The sequence below is a fragment of the Centrocercus urophasianus genome, unplaced genomic scaffold (genome assembly GCF_019232065.1).
Source record: "Centrocercus urophasianus isolate 14NV4802_14NV808 unplaced genomic scaffold, USGS_Curo_1.0 seq_20, whole genome shotgun sequence".
Taxonomy (NCBI): Eukaryota; Metazoa; Chordata; class Aves; order Galliformes; family Phasianidae; genus Centrocercus; species Centrocercus urophasianus.
In genome coordinates, this window is record NW_024884756.1 from 7,162,990 (window position 1) to 7,178,932 (window position 15,943).

A 15,943-nucleotide genomic window follows, 5' to 3' on the forward strand; every position below is an offset into this window, starting at 1 on the left:
GATGTAGAAAGGGGAGTACAGTACAGTGCATTTCAGAAAGCTCTTGCAATTAAGTCTCGAAGGCAGTAAGCCAGCACCTTTTAAGATAATCCTTCTTAAAATCCTGTATTTTATAGGGAATGAGAATGGAAGAAAGCAAAGCTCTCATCGTACTGAGCAAGAATATATTGTGTGATGAGGAAGAAACTTTCATTAATGTATCTGAAGTTAGGCGCCTGAAAATGGTTGTGTATCAGATTCTGGATTGAATCCGTTTTGGGAAGTCAGGTGTACTCCTGAGGTGCATATGCATTTTTGGCATTCCCAATACACTGACTGCACGCTGTATCTCCACTATATTGGTTTTGTGTGTATGTTGTTTGTTTTGTTTTTTTTCAGTAGCATGTGCCTTATGCTTCTGATGACATTTCTGTTTTTGTTCTCTTGTGGCTGTGGCACACAGTGTGTCTGTGTCAGTACAGATGAAAATATTGCCATTAATTGTCCCACTTGTTTTCTGTTGAGAGTGATGCTCTTACTGCCTTAGGGTGGTTTTCTAGTACGTAAGAAAAACAGATATCCTTCTGTCAGTCCTCCGAGGGTTTATTCACTGGTGTAACTCAGTGAATTTCTGACAGGGAATAGTCAATTCCTGTTTCTGCTCAGAATGTTTTATTTGCATTAGCAATAAATAATGAATCACTTTGCAGATCAACCCTTGAAGTACTATTGCTATTTTGACAACTTGGATTAGCTAGTGCTCCGTCTTTTTATGAAGGTTTATCCTGCCAAGACATTCTTTGAATACTGATAATGTCGATCCTCTTGCCAGTATGGTTATGTTAGAAAGGTATTTTTCTTCTTTCATCACCATGTTCCTTGAAAGCATATTGAATAATGAGACAGCCAAATGGAAATAGTTTACACGAGTATTCAGCAAGTTTAAAGTTAACATTATCTGAAAGCGCGCTAAGAACATTCCAAAGTCAGCTACTGCTGAAGCCACGTCAAACCCCTCGGCCCGAAATGCCACGTTTCAGCCCCTGATAAGCTTGGGCTGTGTTGTACAAGCAGTGCTGCTGGGCTCTGCCTCAAGCAACTCTTCACCTGCTCCTTCCCACTTCATGTCTGTGGCCCAGTCTCAATCCAGTGGTGTTAAAGGGATACCTTGGCATGTTGAAAGGTGGTATACTTCAACTCCGTTCTTGTTGTCTGTGTTCCACGAACACCAAGAGGAGAGAGGACACCTGGCAGTTCTACCTTTTCTAACAGTTTCAGACATAGAAGGGCTGAGTAAATCATGGCAACAGTTAATGCAGGTGTGCCTATCAACAGGTAACATCATACACAACTGCTGCCATGCACAAAGGATGGCTGGGCCTTAAGGCTCAATTTGTTTTCCAGTTTCTATTAAGAAAAATCTACAAAAGGGAGTGGCGTTGTTTTTTTTCCAAGTGCTTTTCAGGCATTGAAGCCTCGGTCTAGGACTGTTTACTGTCTGCTTCTGGGGAAAAAAGAACCTTGGGATGCAGGTGGTCTGTCCTACAGCTCTTTCTTTATCTGTGGTTGGCATTCTTTCTTAGCCAGAGCCCTTTTGTGGTGGTGGTTGGTATTGACCTAAATGATGCCACCAGGTGCTAAGTGTGTACTTTGTGAGGAAATGCTGCTGCTTCATTATCTGAATTAGTTTTGTGTAAGAATTTGGAGAGGTCTTGACCTCCTACAGTCTGTATCCTTTAGTCCAACAACAGTTTGGTTTCTGTCTCTGAACTTTCCATAGTAACTGTGGGTTTTTTTTTTCCTTCAGAGATGGAATAACCAGAATTATGCATTAGGGTAAGTTTTCAATTTTTTGTTTAATAATGGGATCATACTTCATCTTTACTCGTTCTCCTTCCAAATTCTTGTTAGCTGCATGTTGAAAAGAAATCTATGTTGAGCATTAACAGCAGCACGTAAGCTCTTCTTTCAGTTGGAAAGGCTACTCTATTTAATGTAATGATGATGATTGACTCTCTCAGTTGTGCTTGAAAATATAAAGGGGAATGAGCAAAAATCTGCAGTGCTCTGCAAGCAACATGCATTCAAGTTGATCTGGAATTCAGTCTTTTCTTCTGTTCACTGTTAAGTGGCTTTGCTGAGAAAGCCCAACAGAGAGTTAATTCTGATGTTTTTTGTGATGTGGCCACCTGTCCACTAGGAAATGCGCTGAGACCCTCAACTCAGCTTACATCAGCCAGAGAACAGCTGCCAGATGGTAACTACTTTTGGTCACTACCAACCTGGTTGAATTTGAACTGGTGACCTAGAGGTGAAATGCTTTATATCCTATTACTAATTCCCTGAGGTTTCCAGTTTCCCATCCATCACTTTTTTCAAATGACAGCCCAGTATATGTCTGAAATCTCAAAACAATTACTGCTTCATATAGGGAGCCTGGCCTGCAGTATCTGAGATGTGCCTCTGGCTCTTGTAAGGGAAATGTGCAAGCTTTACGGGCTTGAGACAGGTTAGTGCCAAAAGGGCATTTCCAAAGCTGCGTGGGAGCTTCCCTTCTTCCCTAGCAGTGAGCTTTGTTAGGGTTAAGTATGCCCTTTGTTACTTTTGCTAACTACTGTACAACATAAAGCTTTTAAACTCCCTGTAATTGCTGTGATGTTGCATCCTCTGAAGGATAGTTTAGATTTTTGTTTTTCTCATTCCCATTAGAGAAATATGATTTCTCTAACTGGCTGCTTGCTGACTGTGTATGGTAAAGGCAGCCAAAAAAACCTGAACATTCTTCTGTCTTTGTAGTTCATGAAAGCTTTGAAAGATCTGTTACCAGAAGAAGGCCTGTGGCTCCCTGCAATACCTTTTGGTTCCTCTCAAAACTTACCCTCCAGTCCCCAGGCCAGCACTTCTGTAGTGCATGATGCTCAGGAGTGCCTCTTTGTTAGCAGGGTGCTCTCATACCACGAGTGGGAAATTTGAGCAGAAAATACTGAAGAATTTGTAGAATCAACGGTGCAGTGGAAAATAACTACCTTTCATCAAACTCCATTGATAGCTGTGATGTCTGATGCCTTTGGGAGAGGCTCATTGAGTGCATCTTATGATGGGGAACAACAGTGCCTCAAGTTTCTCTATTCTGTGCCTCCAGCAGTAATTGAATCGCAGTCAGTTAAAAAGAGGATGAGGTAGCTGATTCCTCAGAAGGAAATGAAAAATATTTGGGGAAAGCAGTTACGATTTGGTAAAGGGTTGTTTTCTTTCTAAGCTTAACTGAGAAACTGCCATAATCGCTGTTTTTAAGGGAAAAGTATGCAAGAGAATCTCAGTCATAGAGTCACTAAGGTAGGAAAAGACCTCTAAGATCATCCAATCCAACCATTCACTTATCACCAATAGTTCCCACTAAGCCATGTCCCTTAGTAAAACATCTGAAGGTTTCTTGAACACCAGAGCTCTCTCCTTAGGGTAACTTACCATGGTTTTTAAACCAATACACCAACTATGGCTTGGAGCAGATCAAACAATATTGATGCTTCAAGGCTGGGATTTTAAACTATGTGGCCAAGTCTTTGTCTTGATATGTTCTTGATCTTAGGTGATAGCTTTTCTTCCACTTCAGGAATGTGCCTCCCCTTGCAGCCAGGTGTCTGCACAGCGTGAGCAAAAGCTTTGCTTTCATGGTGATGGGTTTTTTATTTCCCCTTGACTGATTTCACACCTTTGATATTGCTATATTGCTGCCTGGCTTGGTTCCTGTTTGTGTGCCCTCTTAAGAAATAGCTGATGTGTGTGAGGGAGCCTAATAAGCTATTTTACATCAGGAAAGCTAAGAAAGCCACTGCCCCAAAGAGATAACTGTCTGAAGTAAGATCTCAGGTGCCAGAGGGATGGGATTTTTGGAGCACGTAAAACAAAGTTGGGCTGTGAAATGCAGCTCTTGCTAACAGCAAATGGATTTCACCAGCCTGCAGATCAGTTACAGAGCTTGCTCTACTAGCCTTTTACACTCTCAGACTTTTTTACAGGATAAAAAACCACAATGATTATCACAAAATAAATGAAGAAAAAATATGGGATTTGGGTACTGAAAGTCCACATGACCTTAATTCCAGAATTTCAGTTGTGCTAAGGCAGGCTGGTTAAGTACTGCCGTTGGGTAGTAGTAAGGTAAGCAGGAGGAATTCATCTCAGCATAGTAATTGTTCTGCATTACCATCACCAGCAACGGCATCCAGTCCTCAGCTCTAACTGGGATTTTTGTTTTTGTGATTGCATATTGCTGTGGCTTCTCATAGGAGATCTAGAACACGAAAGATGGGTTGAGATGAAGAATGACTGCAGTTGTTCCATTGCCCTTCCTTGGGGTCTTTGAGGAGACATGGTGAATAGCTGTTATTCTCCTCAGTGACAAATATTAGATAGTCTGATGGGAAGAGGTTGCCTACTCTTTTTCCAGTCATTACACATTTTTCGAGGAATCCTTCTAGGCTATGTGTAATATAAAATAGAGATTGCTGTTCCAAGCATGTGTGTGTTAATATACTGCAAAAAAAAAAAAGGTGGATATCCATGTTCTAGAGCTGGATGGGGCCAAGGAAATACATACATACACATACATGTGTTTATCTTCTGTAAATGTGCAATAGACTTTCATATACATTGGGACTTTTAAAGTAAGGCCAAGATCATGTAATCTCCTTCAATGAAGCCAAGAGGAAGGTGAGATATATTTGGCTGGCTCTAACAAACCCTAAGATGGTCCGTATGTAATAATATATCTTTGAGTAGGCTGTTTTTGCAGTGTCATCATACTGAGCAGAGTCGGATTCTTCCTTGGCTCATCCTGGACACCAGGTTTATATGACCTAGAAAAAAAAAAAGAGGGGGTGTGTGGGTATGTATTTTTAGCTGAACTAAAGGGTATAATCAAGGTTAAAAGATGAGGCTGAAGCAGGAACCTCATGGAAACAGGCACTTTTTAAAATAAGTAAAACGAAGTCATCATTGTTTCTTAATGGATTACTTTTTAAAGCTCGCTGATACGTGTGGAGAGTCTAGAAAATTTCTTTCCAATTAACCAGCTGTTCTTACACTGTGGCTTCATAACATGCAGCTGGGGTTAAAAAACAGTGTGCAATCCATTCCATGTCCATTTTGTAGAAAAAAATACAAATAAATAAACTCTGAACTTCTTAGCAGTGTCTACTTTTAGCAAGTTTGCATTTAATAAGTTCTCATGTTCCATGGCTTTTCTAAAAGCACTTCACCACAGTGATCTTTTTACAGTCCCATGTACCAGCGTTCAGCAGGCCAGGCAGGGTAATAGCAGCCTTGCATTAATCAGCAGCTAGGATTTATATCTGTACCTGTGGCATCACACTAGGATAACCTAAAATAAACAGCAGGGTGTTTATACTAGTCACGTAACAAGCGTCTTTCTCTGTTTGTCACAAGTGTTTAATTTAAAATGTATCCAGTAAAGAAAAAATCGTTTGGCACTCTGTGTTTCCATTTTAAGTAATCAACTTTAAAATAGCAGCAGTACAGGATATGTTTTATAAGATGAGCTCTGAGGAAGAGGACAGATTCTTTCATCACTCCCAAATGTCTCTGAGGAGATGTGCAGCAGGTGTGGAGCAGGGAGGCCGAGCGCCCTGGGGCTCCATCCTCCTCCACCGCCTGCAGAGCAGCGAGCTGCAGGCATGCTGCCCTCTGCACCCCTCCTCCTTCACCCCTTTGTGTGTCCCCTGTCCTCCCTGACTGAGGTTGTCTTCTGCATCTGGCAGCTTCCAGGTGGCCGTGGGTTGGTAGGGCAGCGCGCACAGTGTCAGCGGTGTGCAGAAAGTGAGTTAGTTTCAGGCAGCAGGGAGTTTGGAAATAAATAGTTAAGGATTGGGGAAAAGTTTTGGGATTACCAGTCTCAAAGCTTTAAAAATCTCACCTGTTCCATAAGAAGAGGATATTGTTTTATAGGAGTGCTGTGTTCTTCAGTGCAATTCACCCTTCGATGCCAGCGTATATCCTATGGGACAGGTGGAATTTTAAGGCTCTGCATTGCATTTCTTGAGATTGGTGCATTGCGTAGTCTTTGTTTGCTCACCATGCTTTCACATAACATCCTGTGCCAGAGTACTGTGAACTTATCTTGAATTTATTGGACACCTAGCACCTATTTAAACATCTATTTTTAAACCAGCACCATAATGTCAGATTTAATGGGCGACTTCCTGCATTTTTTTCCTTTTATGTTTGAATGTTGCACACCAAAATAGACTCAGTCAGCTAATGATGACAGAAGTAGATACAAAGCCAGTATGAATCTAGAAGTTGCTCAGGAGCAGAAAGCCAGTTAAGCACAATTGTTGTTGGTATATAGTGGTAAGTCAAAGGTAGCAGATTAAGGGTTAAATTTGTGGCTGTTCAATATAGGGCTTCATGTTAGTGAGGGTGCTTCACATTAGAGAGGCAAAACTTCACTTCCCAAGATTGTTAAAACTTCCTAAGTATGTAAGAGGATTTAACAGGAAAATTTCTCTCATGCAAGTTGCAGTTCATGCAGCCTTACTGCATTGGCTAATTCTTTACAAAAAATATGTATCTAATGGAGCACATATGCTTCTAACTTCAGTTTTCAGTAGACGAACAGCCACATTCCTGTGGATACTTCCTTACAAACTGCTTTTCTTCCTAAAAAAACAGACTTGTAGACCTAGAACTTCCAGATGGGAGCTATGAAATACCATATGCATTACAGTGCCCACCTTCAAGTGCTGACCATCATGCCAAAAAGATGTTATAAACTCAATATGCGTATGCAGTGAAAGACATGTAGCTCACTGCAATATCTCTAAGAGGAGAAATAGTATTTTCATTGATTTGTTTTTTTTAACAACTGTTAGGTGCAGAAGTCCAGGTTAGCCGTGTAACATTAAAGAACCCAAACTTTCCTTAATTTTCTGATAGCTACAAGCCTAGGAAAGAAATACAACATGAGAAACCTTGCTGAAGAGTACCATATCATGTGTGTTAACAGAGAAAGTTGTGAACGTAGGAGCGTCAAAGTACAGAATGTTACATATACAGTATGTGTGCAGTTGCATATACATGTTCATAGACATGACTTAAGTTCGACAACTATAAATATAATGTCAAAAATTTGACTCTGTGCCACTTGTTTCAGGCAGCTATTTGGCAGAAGAACAAGGTGTCAGATCACAAAATGGCCTGCATGTCAGTTCTGGGAACAGCCGTTATGGGCAGTATGGTACCTTTTCAACACTGCTGCGAAGATCCTGAGGTGAGTTTAAGCTTCCTTCTCCCAAATCCACTTACAGCCCGTCAATGAAGAGCTAAGTCAGTACTCAAAGAAGAGACTTTGAAATAGAGAATGTTTTCTCCAGACTGACATCTGAGTAATACATTTGATTTTGGTACTTGCCTCAGTAAAATTAATTGGTTTGGTGATTGAAAATGCACTCCCAGAATCATCTCATCAGGACTCATGTGGCACTGATTAAATGGCAGTAAAAACAGTTGTGATGACAAATGCAGAATTGCTGATTGCTCAGAGCTGTCTAAGTTAGGATTCCTGGCCTGCAGGCAGGTTGTGCTCTGATTAATAACTAAGTAGCTGTATCATTCTTATCCTCGTGGCCTCTTAGCCTTATCTTCTAAACATTCTCTCAGTTTCAGTCAGAGTCACCAGAAGAGCAAAATAAGCACATGCTTAGAAGGCATATTTTGTAAGATTTATAACAAGCCTGCTTTTGAAGGAAATGCTTGCCAGCTTTCAAAAAAATTAAGAGCATGAAACTCTTCTGCTGCCATTGAAAGTGGAGGAGATGCCCTTTGTCTAATATGTTCACTTTTTTAAAATTCTGCTTCTGTTTTTGTTGCAGACACTCTTACAGAGGAGAGTAGTACTCCTGCTGAGACTGCGAAGTTAACTTTTCTTTCTGTATCCTGTAGTAGTGGGTCTTGCCCGTAGTCATGTAGATGAGATGAATCATCTTTGGTAAAGTGAGAGTACTGAACACAAATGACTGCTGCAAGAAATTGTTTAGTCAGTCTTAAATATGGAGTTTGTAAGAATGCTTATAGTATATATAAACAAGGAATCGGGGGGGGGGGGAGGGAAGCAAAGTTACTTCTCATAGCTTACAAAGTTTTCATGTTTATGTCAGAACAAGCACAGATGTTCTGTTCATACCTGAGCGCTCGCTGGCTGTGCCCCATATGGCAAGTGCTCTTCAGGGACGACCAGGGGGTATTTAAAAGGGACTAGCTTGAGGGAGGCACTCAGCTTCTCACATTACCTCTTTGCTATATCATGAGGCATCCGTATTCCTTGAATAGAAGTTGGAGAACATTCCATCTCTCTCTCTGTCTCTAAATAGTGTGTAAAATACCACGTGCATCATTTATAGGTGTATAAGTGATCCGTGCATGTTGTGTGTGCACAGACTCACATTCAGAAGCTATGGATATTTCTAATTTAAGCAGGCAAACACAATGAAATGACAGAATTAAGGCTGCCTGTGTAGCCCTTGTCTCTTTCCTTTGCGTGCAGGAATTGGGATAGCTATTTGATGACAACCTGTGTGCCACTTTTCCCTTTCCATGCAGTCTGTGTCTCATTTAGTGCACAGATGAGAGCAGCACTAATACTTCATTTCCTACTTGTCCGTTGTGCAGCTTCCTAATCCTTCTCTGCAAAGTCGACTCTGAATACGAAATCAGTGTTGTTATAAACCTTTTGTAAGCTGTTCCTTACTAACTGCACATTGAAATGTTCTGCAACAAGTGATTCATGCATTTTGAAGACTCGCCTTCTCCAAAACTTCCCTATTACGAGCACTGCCTGAAACAAGAACATAGTTCAAGTTGGCTCCAAGGCATGGAAAAGTTGGGAAGTACTCATAAAGTAGAAAGTAAACCAAAGAAAATAAAGAATGGACAGTTTGTCATGTGCAAAGCATCATCTATGCTTTTTGCATCCCCATTCTTGGAAATGGGTGGATCCAATTTGGCTGCAAAGTTTCACTCAGGAAACTTTGACAGAGAAAGGAATTCCTATGGAATTCCTAGGAATTTTCCTATATTCTGTGAGGGTTAAGTTTGGTGGGTATACGAGCTGCTGGGAACAAGGTGAGCACTGAGGAAAGGCTTACTGTCCAATCAACACAGATATATTGTAATATGTACATATATTTAATATTTTCCAGTCTCTGTAATTTTGCCTGAATTTTAAAAAAAAAATTTATACATTATAATTTTAATAATTAAGGTTAGTTTTGGAACTCATTCCTAACTTCTAATGAGCATACTTGATATTCCACGTGTCTTTAAATAGTAACAGCAGTCAGCCATTTCTTAATCTGGCAGCTTCTTAAGTGACTTATTTAGAGACTTTCAGTTTTGTTTTAATGTTGTCTGTATATAAGAATACTGTGAAACACTAATACAGATGTTTGGAAACTGGAAAAGAAATTTGAAGCATAAAGAAGGGACGTTCAGAGAGGATGTGCTAAAGCTGCAGGATAACATCTAGAAGTGCTGCATGTTGTTTTTTGATAATCATCCAGCAGATATTTGACACCTCTTTAACTTGACCAGTGGTGTTTGGTTATGTGAAACATTGCTGACCAGAACACTCCAGCTTTAGCACAGAATGCTTGTTACAAGGTCAGGAGGGAATAAGGGAGCACATGGGCAGATAGCTGCTGTGATGTAGGTGAGTGGGGAGGATAGGCCAAGTCCCAGGGATTTTAAGTCCCGTTTCAAATGCATGATGGCTTGGGTCTTAGTATGTGCAAGAGGTTCTGCCAAAAGAAAAACCAGAGAGATCTGATTTCTGTATTCTGTGATCCACCCTGCTACCAGAACGTTCTCCATGCTTTCCCACGTATCCAGAATTCAGTCTTTGCTTTGCAGCAGCCCCACACTGAGCCCTTAGCTATTTGTCTGGGCAAACTGCAGTGGAGCAGCACGTGGGGCAGTACTTGAGCTGGCTGGCACATGTCAGTGCTGGTGGATCCTGTCTTTGGAGAAGGTACAATTGCCTTTTCTGCAGAAGGGTCATTATTTCAAGGATGTCCTGTCCAAACAGCTGTCAGTTTTCACAGAAGTTGTGCAAATACAGCATCTTTGGGATTTCTGCTTCTTTACCAGATATAATTGAAATCATTTTAAGGGCTCTCAAGTTGTTTGGTGGTTGAGGAGAGGAGGAACTGATGAGGCAGGCAGCACGAGTCATTGGCCTCGTTTCAGCTGGGGGAAGAAAAAAAAGACAACAAAGCTAAAAAGGCTTAATGGAGAAATTATGAAATTTGTGCTTAATGTTAGGTACTTGAATTGCATGATGTGTTCTGGGCTCCTTGTCAGGGTTGGGTGCATGCAGGTTCTGCTCGAGGCTGAAGGCAGATGACTTGCATGCCAGTGGTGTAGGTAGATTTCGGTGCCCTGAATAAAGGCCTGACAACAGGCTATTTAAGATGCCCTGAGTGTGGAAAGAGAGGGAGTTCATCTTTAGATTTTCTACCTTAGGGTGAGCTCGCTACCAACTTCTCCAGGCTGGACAGCAGTGTGTGCCTTCAGCTTATACCAGCCGTAGTTGGCAGCCCTGCAGTCAGCAAGTATGCACTTAGCTGGCGTTGGTTTGTTGGCTCCAACCATCTCCAACCCCAGCTGCAGACAGCAACCTGGTGAACCTGCAGTCCCAGCAGGAAATGTCTCAGTGAGGGGTAATAGAGACAGAAGTATCCTTCTCAACCTCTTTTCTTTAAAGCGCTTATATTGCTTGAATCATAGAATCACAGAACCACCAAGGTTGAGAAAGGCCTCCAAGATCATCCAGTGCAACCACCAGTATTTCCTACTAAACCATCATAGCTCTGAAGAAGCAATGCACGTATTCAAATGGCTGGGCTTCCTGTGTGTTTCACTGTAATTTCCCACCTCCGAAAAATATTGTTGACATTGTCTTTTAAAGACCTTTGTGCTGTATTTGTTCTATCATTACAGATAAATCTTTCTGGATTTCTTCCAAAGGCTGAGTCAGACAGCTCTTTGACAAGTCTCTCAAGCTCAGAACGGAGTTTTATTTTTATAAATGATCGTCCAGTTCATCAGAAGGAAATATTAAAGGTAACTCCCTCTAGCATTTACAACCACACACCTGAAGGCTGTAGTTACAGCTGCTTGAAAAAATAATGGATTTCAGATATACAGGAGCCCAGGATAGTTGGTTTTGTTTTTGTTTTTTTGTTTTTTTTTTTTTACTATTAGCCTAGCAGAATTAGACCTGTGCAGTTTTTCATGCAGGAACTCTATGTGGTTTCCACAAGACATGTTTTCTGAAATAAAAATCATAATTTTGTGCACTTCATACTGAGGGCTTACCAGGCTTTCATACACTTTCACTTTAAATCTGTGTATGCGTTGAATAAAAATGAAAGTGATAGTGCAGAAGCACTGGCTACAGCTAGGCATTGTGTAGGCAGAATTTGATACTCTTGGGTTTCTCACACTGCTGAACCTTGCAGCACCTCACTTGGAGCAACATTGCTGTTCTAATCCTTGCACCTCCCAGAAAAGAAAATTCAACGCATGCTGAAGTATACACGCAGGGTTCAAAGTGGAGAAAATGAATTCATTTTCAGTCTACACTCACAGTTTTGTAGATATAAGCCCTGAACTTGTGTTGTAACTGACAAACAAGGCTAATCCTGTACTACATCTCCACACAGAATTTGATATACCTGTTTCTTGCTGCAGCGTAAGGTTCAGTTTGGATCCCATAAAAGAGGCAACTTCTTAACCAGGGGCTGGATGGGGTTCTGGGCACCATAATGCCAAGTAAAAATACATTGTCCTTCATTTATGGCTGTTCTTGGAGTGTGGATTCCTTTTATTTTGACCTAAATTCTGAAACAACTAAGGAATTTTTTGGTTGTTTGTTGGGAATTTTCAAGGGGATTATAGAGAAAGCAGTAAGGGCAAGCAAAGTTTGTGAAAAGTTGTAAATTTATAGTTGGGTTAACAAAAGGAACAGACTAATCCTGTTCTGGGAAAAGGTCAGCTCTGTGGTGCAAGTGTTACTTTCTCAAACAGACTTCGGTTTGGCTGAAAGAGACAGTGATGTAGTTGCAAGCTGTGTAAGTAGATTGTCTTTAAAAAAACAAACACAGAAATAATAGCATTTGGGTTGAGTGAGGAAGTAAGTGTTAGAATTGCAGTCTTGTTTGGTCATTTTTAAGTACAAGCATATCAAGTTTTTCCAAATATGATCGATGTATTTATTCAGAAGGTCAAAGCAGCTTCCATTTGTTTCTTGGAATTTGATCTTTTTTTGGTTTTATTTTCATGTTTATTTAGCTGTGAATACATGGGAACCACTAGTAAGTCCCCTTTTGGTAATTATTTTGTCACACGTGTGTATTCAAATATTTTCTTAGCATTCTGTTAATTTGGAGAAAAAATAGAGTTAGAATTTTATAATGTGAAATTTTGTTCCTGTGCCTTTATTTGTATTTTGTTGCCTCTACTGACATCTCTTTACTTAATTAATCTGTAGTTAATTCGACAGTACTACAGTGTGCTGATGCAGAAGGACAGCACGCGCTTATACCCTGTGTTCTTTCTGAATATTACTGTACCTGCCTCTGCTGTGGATGTGAACTTAACACCTGATAAAACTGAAGTTCTGCTGCAGTATAAGGTAACTAATGTTTTATTCTGCTGTTGAGCTGGCAACTTGTACTTATGCACAGGTAATAAGAGCTTCTGGAACTGCTGAAATGTGTGAAGGTAAACAGTGCTGCTGAAGTTTTTTAGGAGGATTATTCAAAACTCATTTCCTAGTTGATTTTGAAGATCATTTATGTGCTTCCACACACGTGTTTGTTTCCAGTTAGCTTTATAGTGACCAAAGCTAAATGTAATTGCGATGTGTGTCCTTAAATAAATCTCATGCTTAGATTCTCAATGCACTAAGTAATAAACGTTTATAACACTGCACACATTATGAAGGGGAAGTCGGTTTCTGCTGACTGCGCTATTTGCTGTTATGTGCTTACATAATTGTTGACATCACTTAAGTTTTGGGATATCCTGTTGATACCGTCTAACTAAATCTAACTCAACAGTATGTGCCTGCATTTTAGAAGTTATCTAGTGATACATGTTACGTAAGTTTACTTTCACTTTTTGGTACTTCACATAAAAAGTAATGCCACAGAAATTAACAAAGCTATTCACATTGCACACAGGCAGTCACACAGGTAAGTTTATCTTTTTCAATGTAAGTTCTTGTAGTTGTCTATGTTAATGTTGAAAATGCACTGCCGGTGAAGCACCACTTATATCAAAATTAACATAGCATTCTCACACCCGTTCTAGTTTAAAACTTTTATTTGGTATTAGAAAGAGGGTTGGGGTTTTCTTGTTTGTTCCTTATTTGCATCATTTGCTGCAGAAGTGTCTTGGCAGCACCTTCACAAGCATGCTTACATCAGTTGGAGTGGTGCTCCTGTCTTTGCTGTGAGCATTTGATGCTGTATGAAGTGGGAATCGCTTTACTCGATATGGTTTTCAGCAGTCAGCCCACTGTGCTATAAGGAAAGCAGTTAATCACTTCCATGATTTCAGTGTGAACCAGTGAAGAAAAACACCTATCCCAAGTATTTGAGGTGAAATTTGTCCGTTTTAGAGCCTTTCTTACCATGTGGGGAAAAAAAAAAAAAGCCATAATCTCTTCAGATTTGTTGTGAAAAATTCTGAATAAGATCACTTGGCTCTGTATTCTGGATATCTGTCAGTTGTGTATTTAGGTTTTTACTCATGCTTTCTATGTGTATTTTTTTTCTGGTTGTTATTTTTATTTATTTGTTTGGTGTTTTTTTTTTTTTTTGAATTGTTTTTTTTCTTCCCAGGACTGTGTCTTATCTGCTATTGAAAATGTGCTGAAATCTTTGTATGGGCCACTACCTGCTGCAGCCTCTGGTGAAGCTAATAAAACAGATGTTACCTCAGAAGACACGTGTGTTCATAATGCAGGACAAACAGATGTGGTTGTTAATGAAAAGGAACCATCTGGAAACAATGATCTACATGCTCATACTTCATTCCTTTCATTCAGCAGTGATGTGCAAAGTTGTCAAGCAGGAAAAAACACAGAGATCTGTTTAAACCATCAGATATTCTCTGGTGATACTGTACATAGTCGCCTAGAAAGAAAAGAGGCTTCTGAGAATGATGCCTTTCAAGAGGGTTCCTTACGTTTATTGTGTGAGGAGGAGCAGAGCAGACAAAACACAACTGGTATTTCAAGTAACAGTGCTCCTATAGATCCTGGGTCTAAAAAAGATGGTGGACACCTTTTGAGTTCTGATAAAGCTGAAGAAGCCTTAGTCCCTGAAGACTTACCTGAAATCTCTGCTGATAATTGGAGTATGGGAAATGCATTTAAAAACTCCTCAGGAGACAACCTGGAACCTGTTAAGGTTTTAATTCCTGAAGCTGGAGGAGCAATTAATAAGCAAAGTGAGTGTAGTGATGAACAAAGCCACGATCCACAAATCCCAAATCAAACTGTAAAGAAAAGAAATGTAATAGATGAGAAAACAGGACAAGTAACGGGTTATGACTTAATTCATGGTCGAACAATAAGGAAATCAAAGTCTGCATTTGAGCACTTCATCCAAGAATATCGTTCAAAATTATTTTCTGAAAATCCGAGGTGTAGCATGAAGGACATCCTATTGAAAATTGAAGAGCTGTGGAAGAATTTAAGTGAAGAAGAAAAGCACAAGTAAGTTTCCAGGCTTCATCTTGCTTCTAAATCTAGTAGTTAGCAATGAGCAAATGAGTCATCTGTTGTGAGCGGGAGAAAGATTCTAACTTCCCAGTTTTTTATGAAAAACAGAACAGAAAATTATTTTTGTCTTTCCAAGGTCGGTGATGGTTTTGTCTGACATGCACTGCTGATTTGAGTTACTTGTTTGGCCACTGTATCTGCTGTGCAGCAGTTAAGTAGGGACAATTTCCCTGAATTGTTATTTAGAAATAACAGGCAAGAGCTGTGCTTTGTGAATCATACAAACATCAGCTTTTTGAGGGCTTGCCTGTGTCTCGTCACTCAGAAGCACTGTCAATGAAAACCAGCGCGGTGATGAATGAGGCACTGTATCGTTCCTGCAGAACTTTTTCCAACCGGCAGTTTTCTTTTTATTGCTTTAAAGTGAGAATTCTCTTTTAGGATCTTTAGTACTTAAACATTTGGAAAACTCCTTTCCCCTATATTTAGTAAGTATCCCAACCCAGTCTACCCCATTATTGTATGTATAAAACCCAGTCAAATGACACAAGGAATTTCTTTCCCCCCAACAGCTATTCCAGTGCCTGTTCAGGATATAGTACAGTTCAAATGCTAGTGGGTCCTTTGTTTCACTCTAAATCAAACCTCTTTTCAGATTACAGTCTGAATATCAACATTTCCTATTCTAGACTGTTGTATCAGTGCATTTTTGAAATTCATCTGCAAGTAAGGAAAATATTTTAGCCTTCTTTAGTTTGGGTTTTCTGATTTTTTTTATTTTTTTATTTTATTTAGAGTGGGGATCTGGTGGTCAGTTAGCTAAAATGTATGTGGAATTTATATTGCTGGGAAAGATCAATTAGAATGACAGATTTTAAGGCATTCTAAGGCAGTTGAAAATGTGGAAGGTTCTTTTAATGTTGTGAGAGATAGAATCATACAAAGGAGAAAATAATAGTTCTTCAGCAGTTTTACATGTTTATTGTCAACAGAGTCACTTAAGTGTTGTGAAAATGTATTTTTTAGTGGTACAGAAGTGAACAGAGGGGATTAAGGAAGCCAGCAGACAAAATAATGTAATTTTCACACTGCTGAGAGGTTTGATGAGGAGAATGGTGAAAAAAAGAAGCTATACCTGTAGAATTGAGATCTCTA

At 39.9% G+C, this 15,943-nt stretch overlaps 1 protein-coding gene across 2 annotated transcripts in view; it reads left to right on the forward strand.

Moving 5' to 3' along the window:
* The window catches only part of PMS1 (PMS1 homolog 1, mismatch repair system component), a 42,037-nt gene that overhangs the window by 12,811 nt on the left and 13,283 nt on the right, over positions 1 to 15,943 (forward strand). For both annotated transcript variants that reach the window (XM_042822179.1, XM_042822180.1), the window contains exons 6-9: positions 7,154 to 7,270; positions 10,996 to 11,118; positions 12,548 to 12,691; positions 13,905 to 14,782. In XM_042822179.1, the coding sequence (XP_042678113.1) occupies positions 7,154 to 7,270; positions 10,996 to 11,118; positions 12,548 to 12,691; positions 13,905 to 14,782 (1,262 nt within the window). The remainder of the gene's footprint in view (positions 1 to 7,153; positions 7,271 to 10,995; positions 11,119 to 12,547; positions 12,692 to 13,904; positions 14,783 to 15,943) is intronic.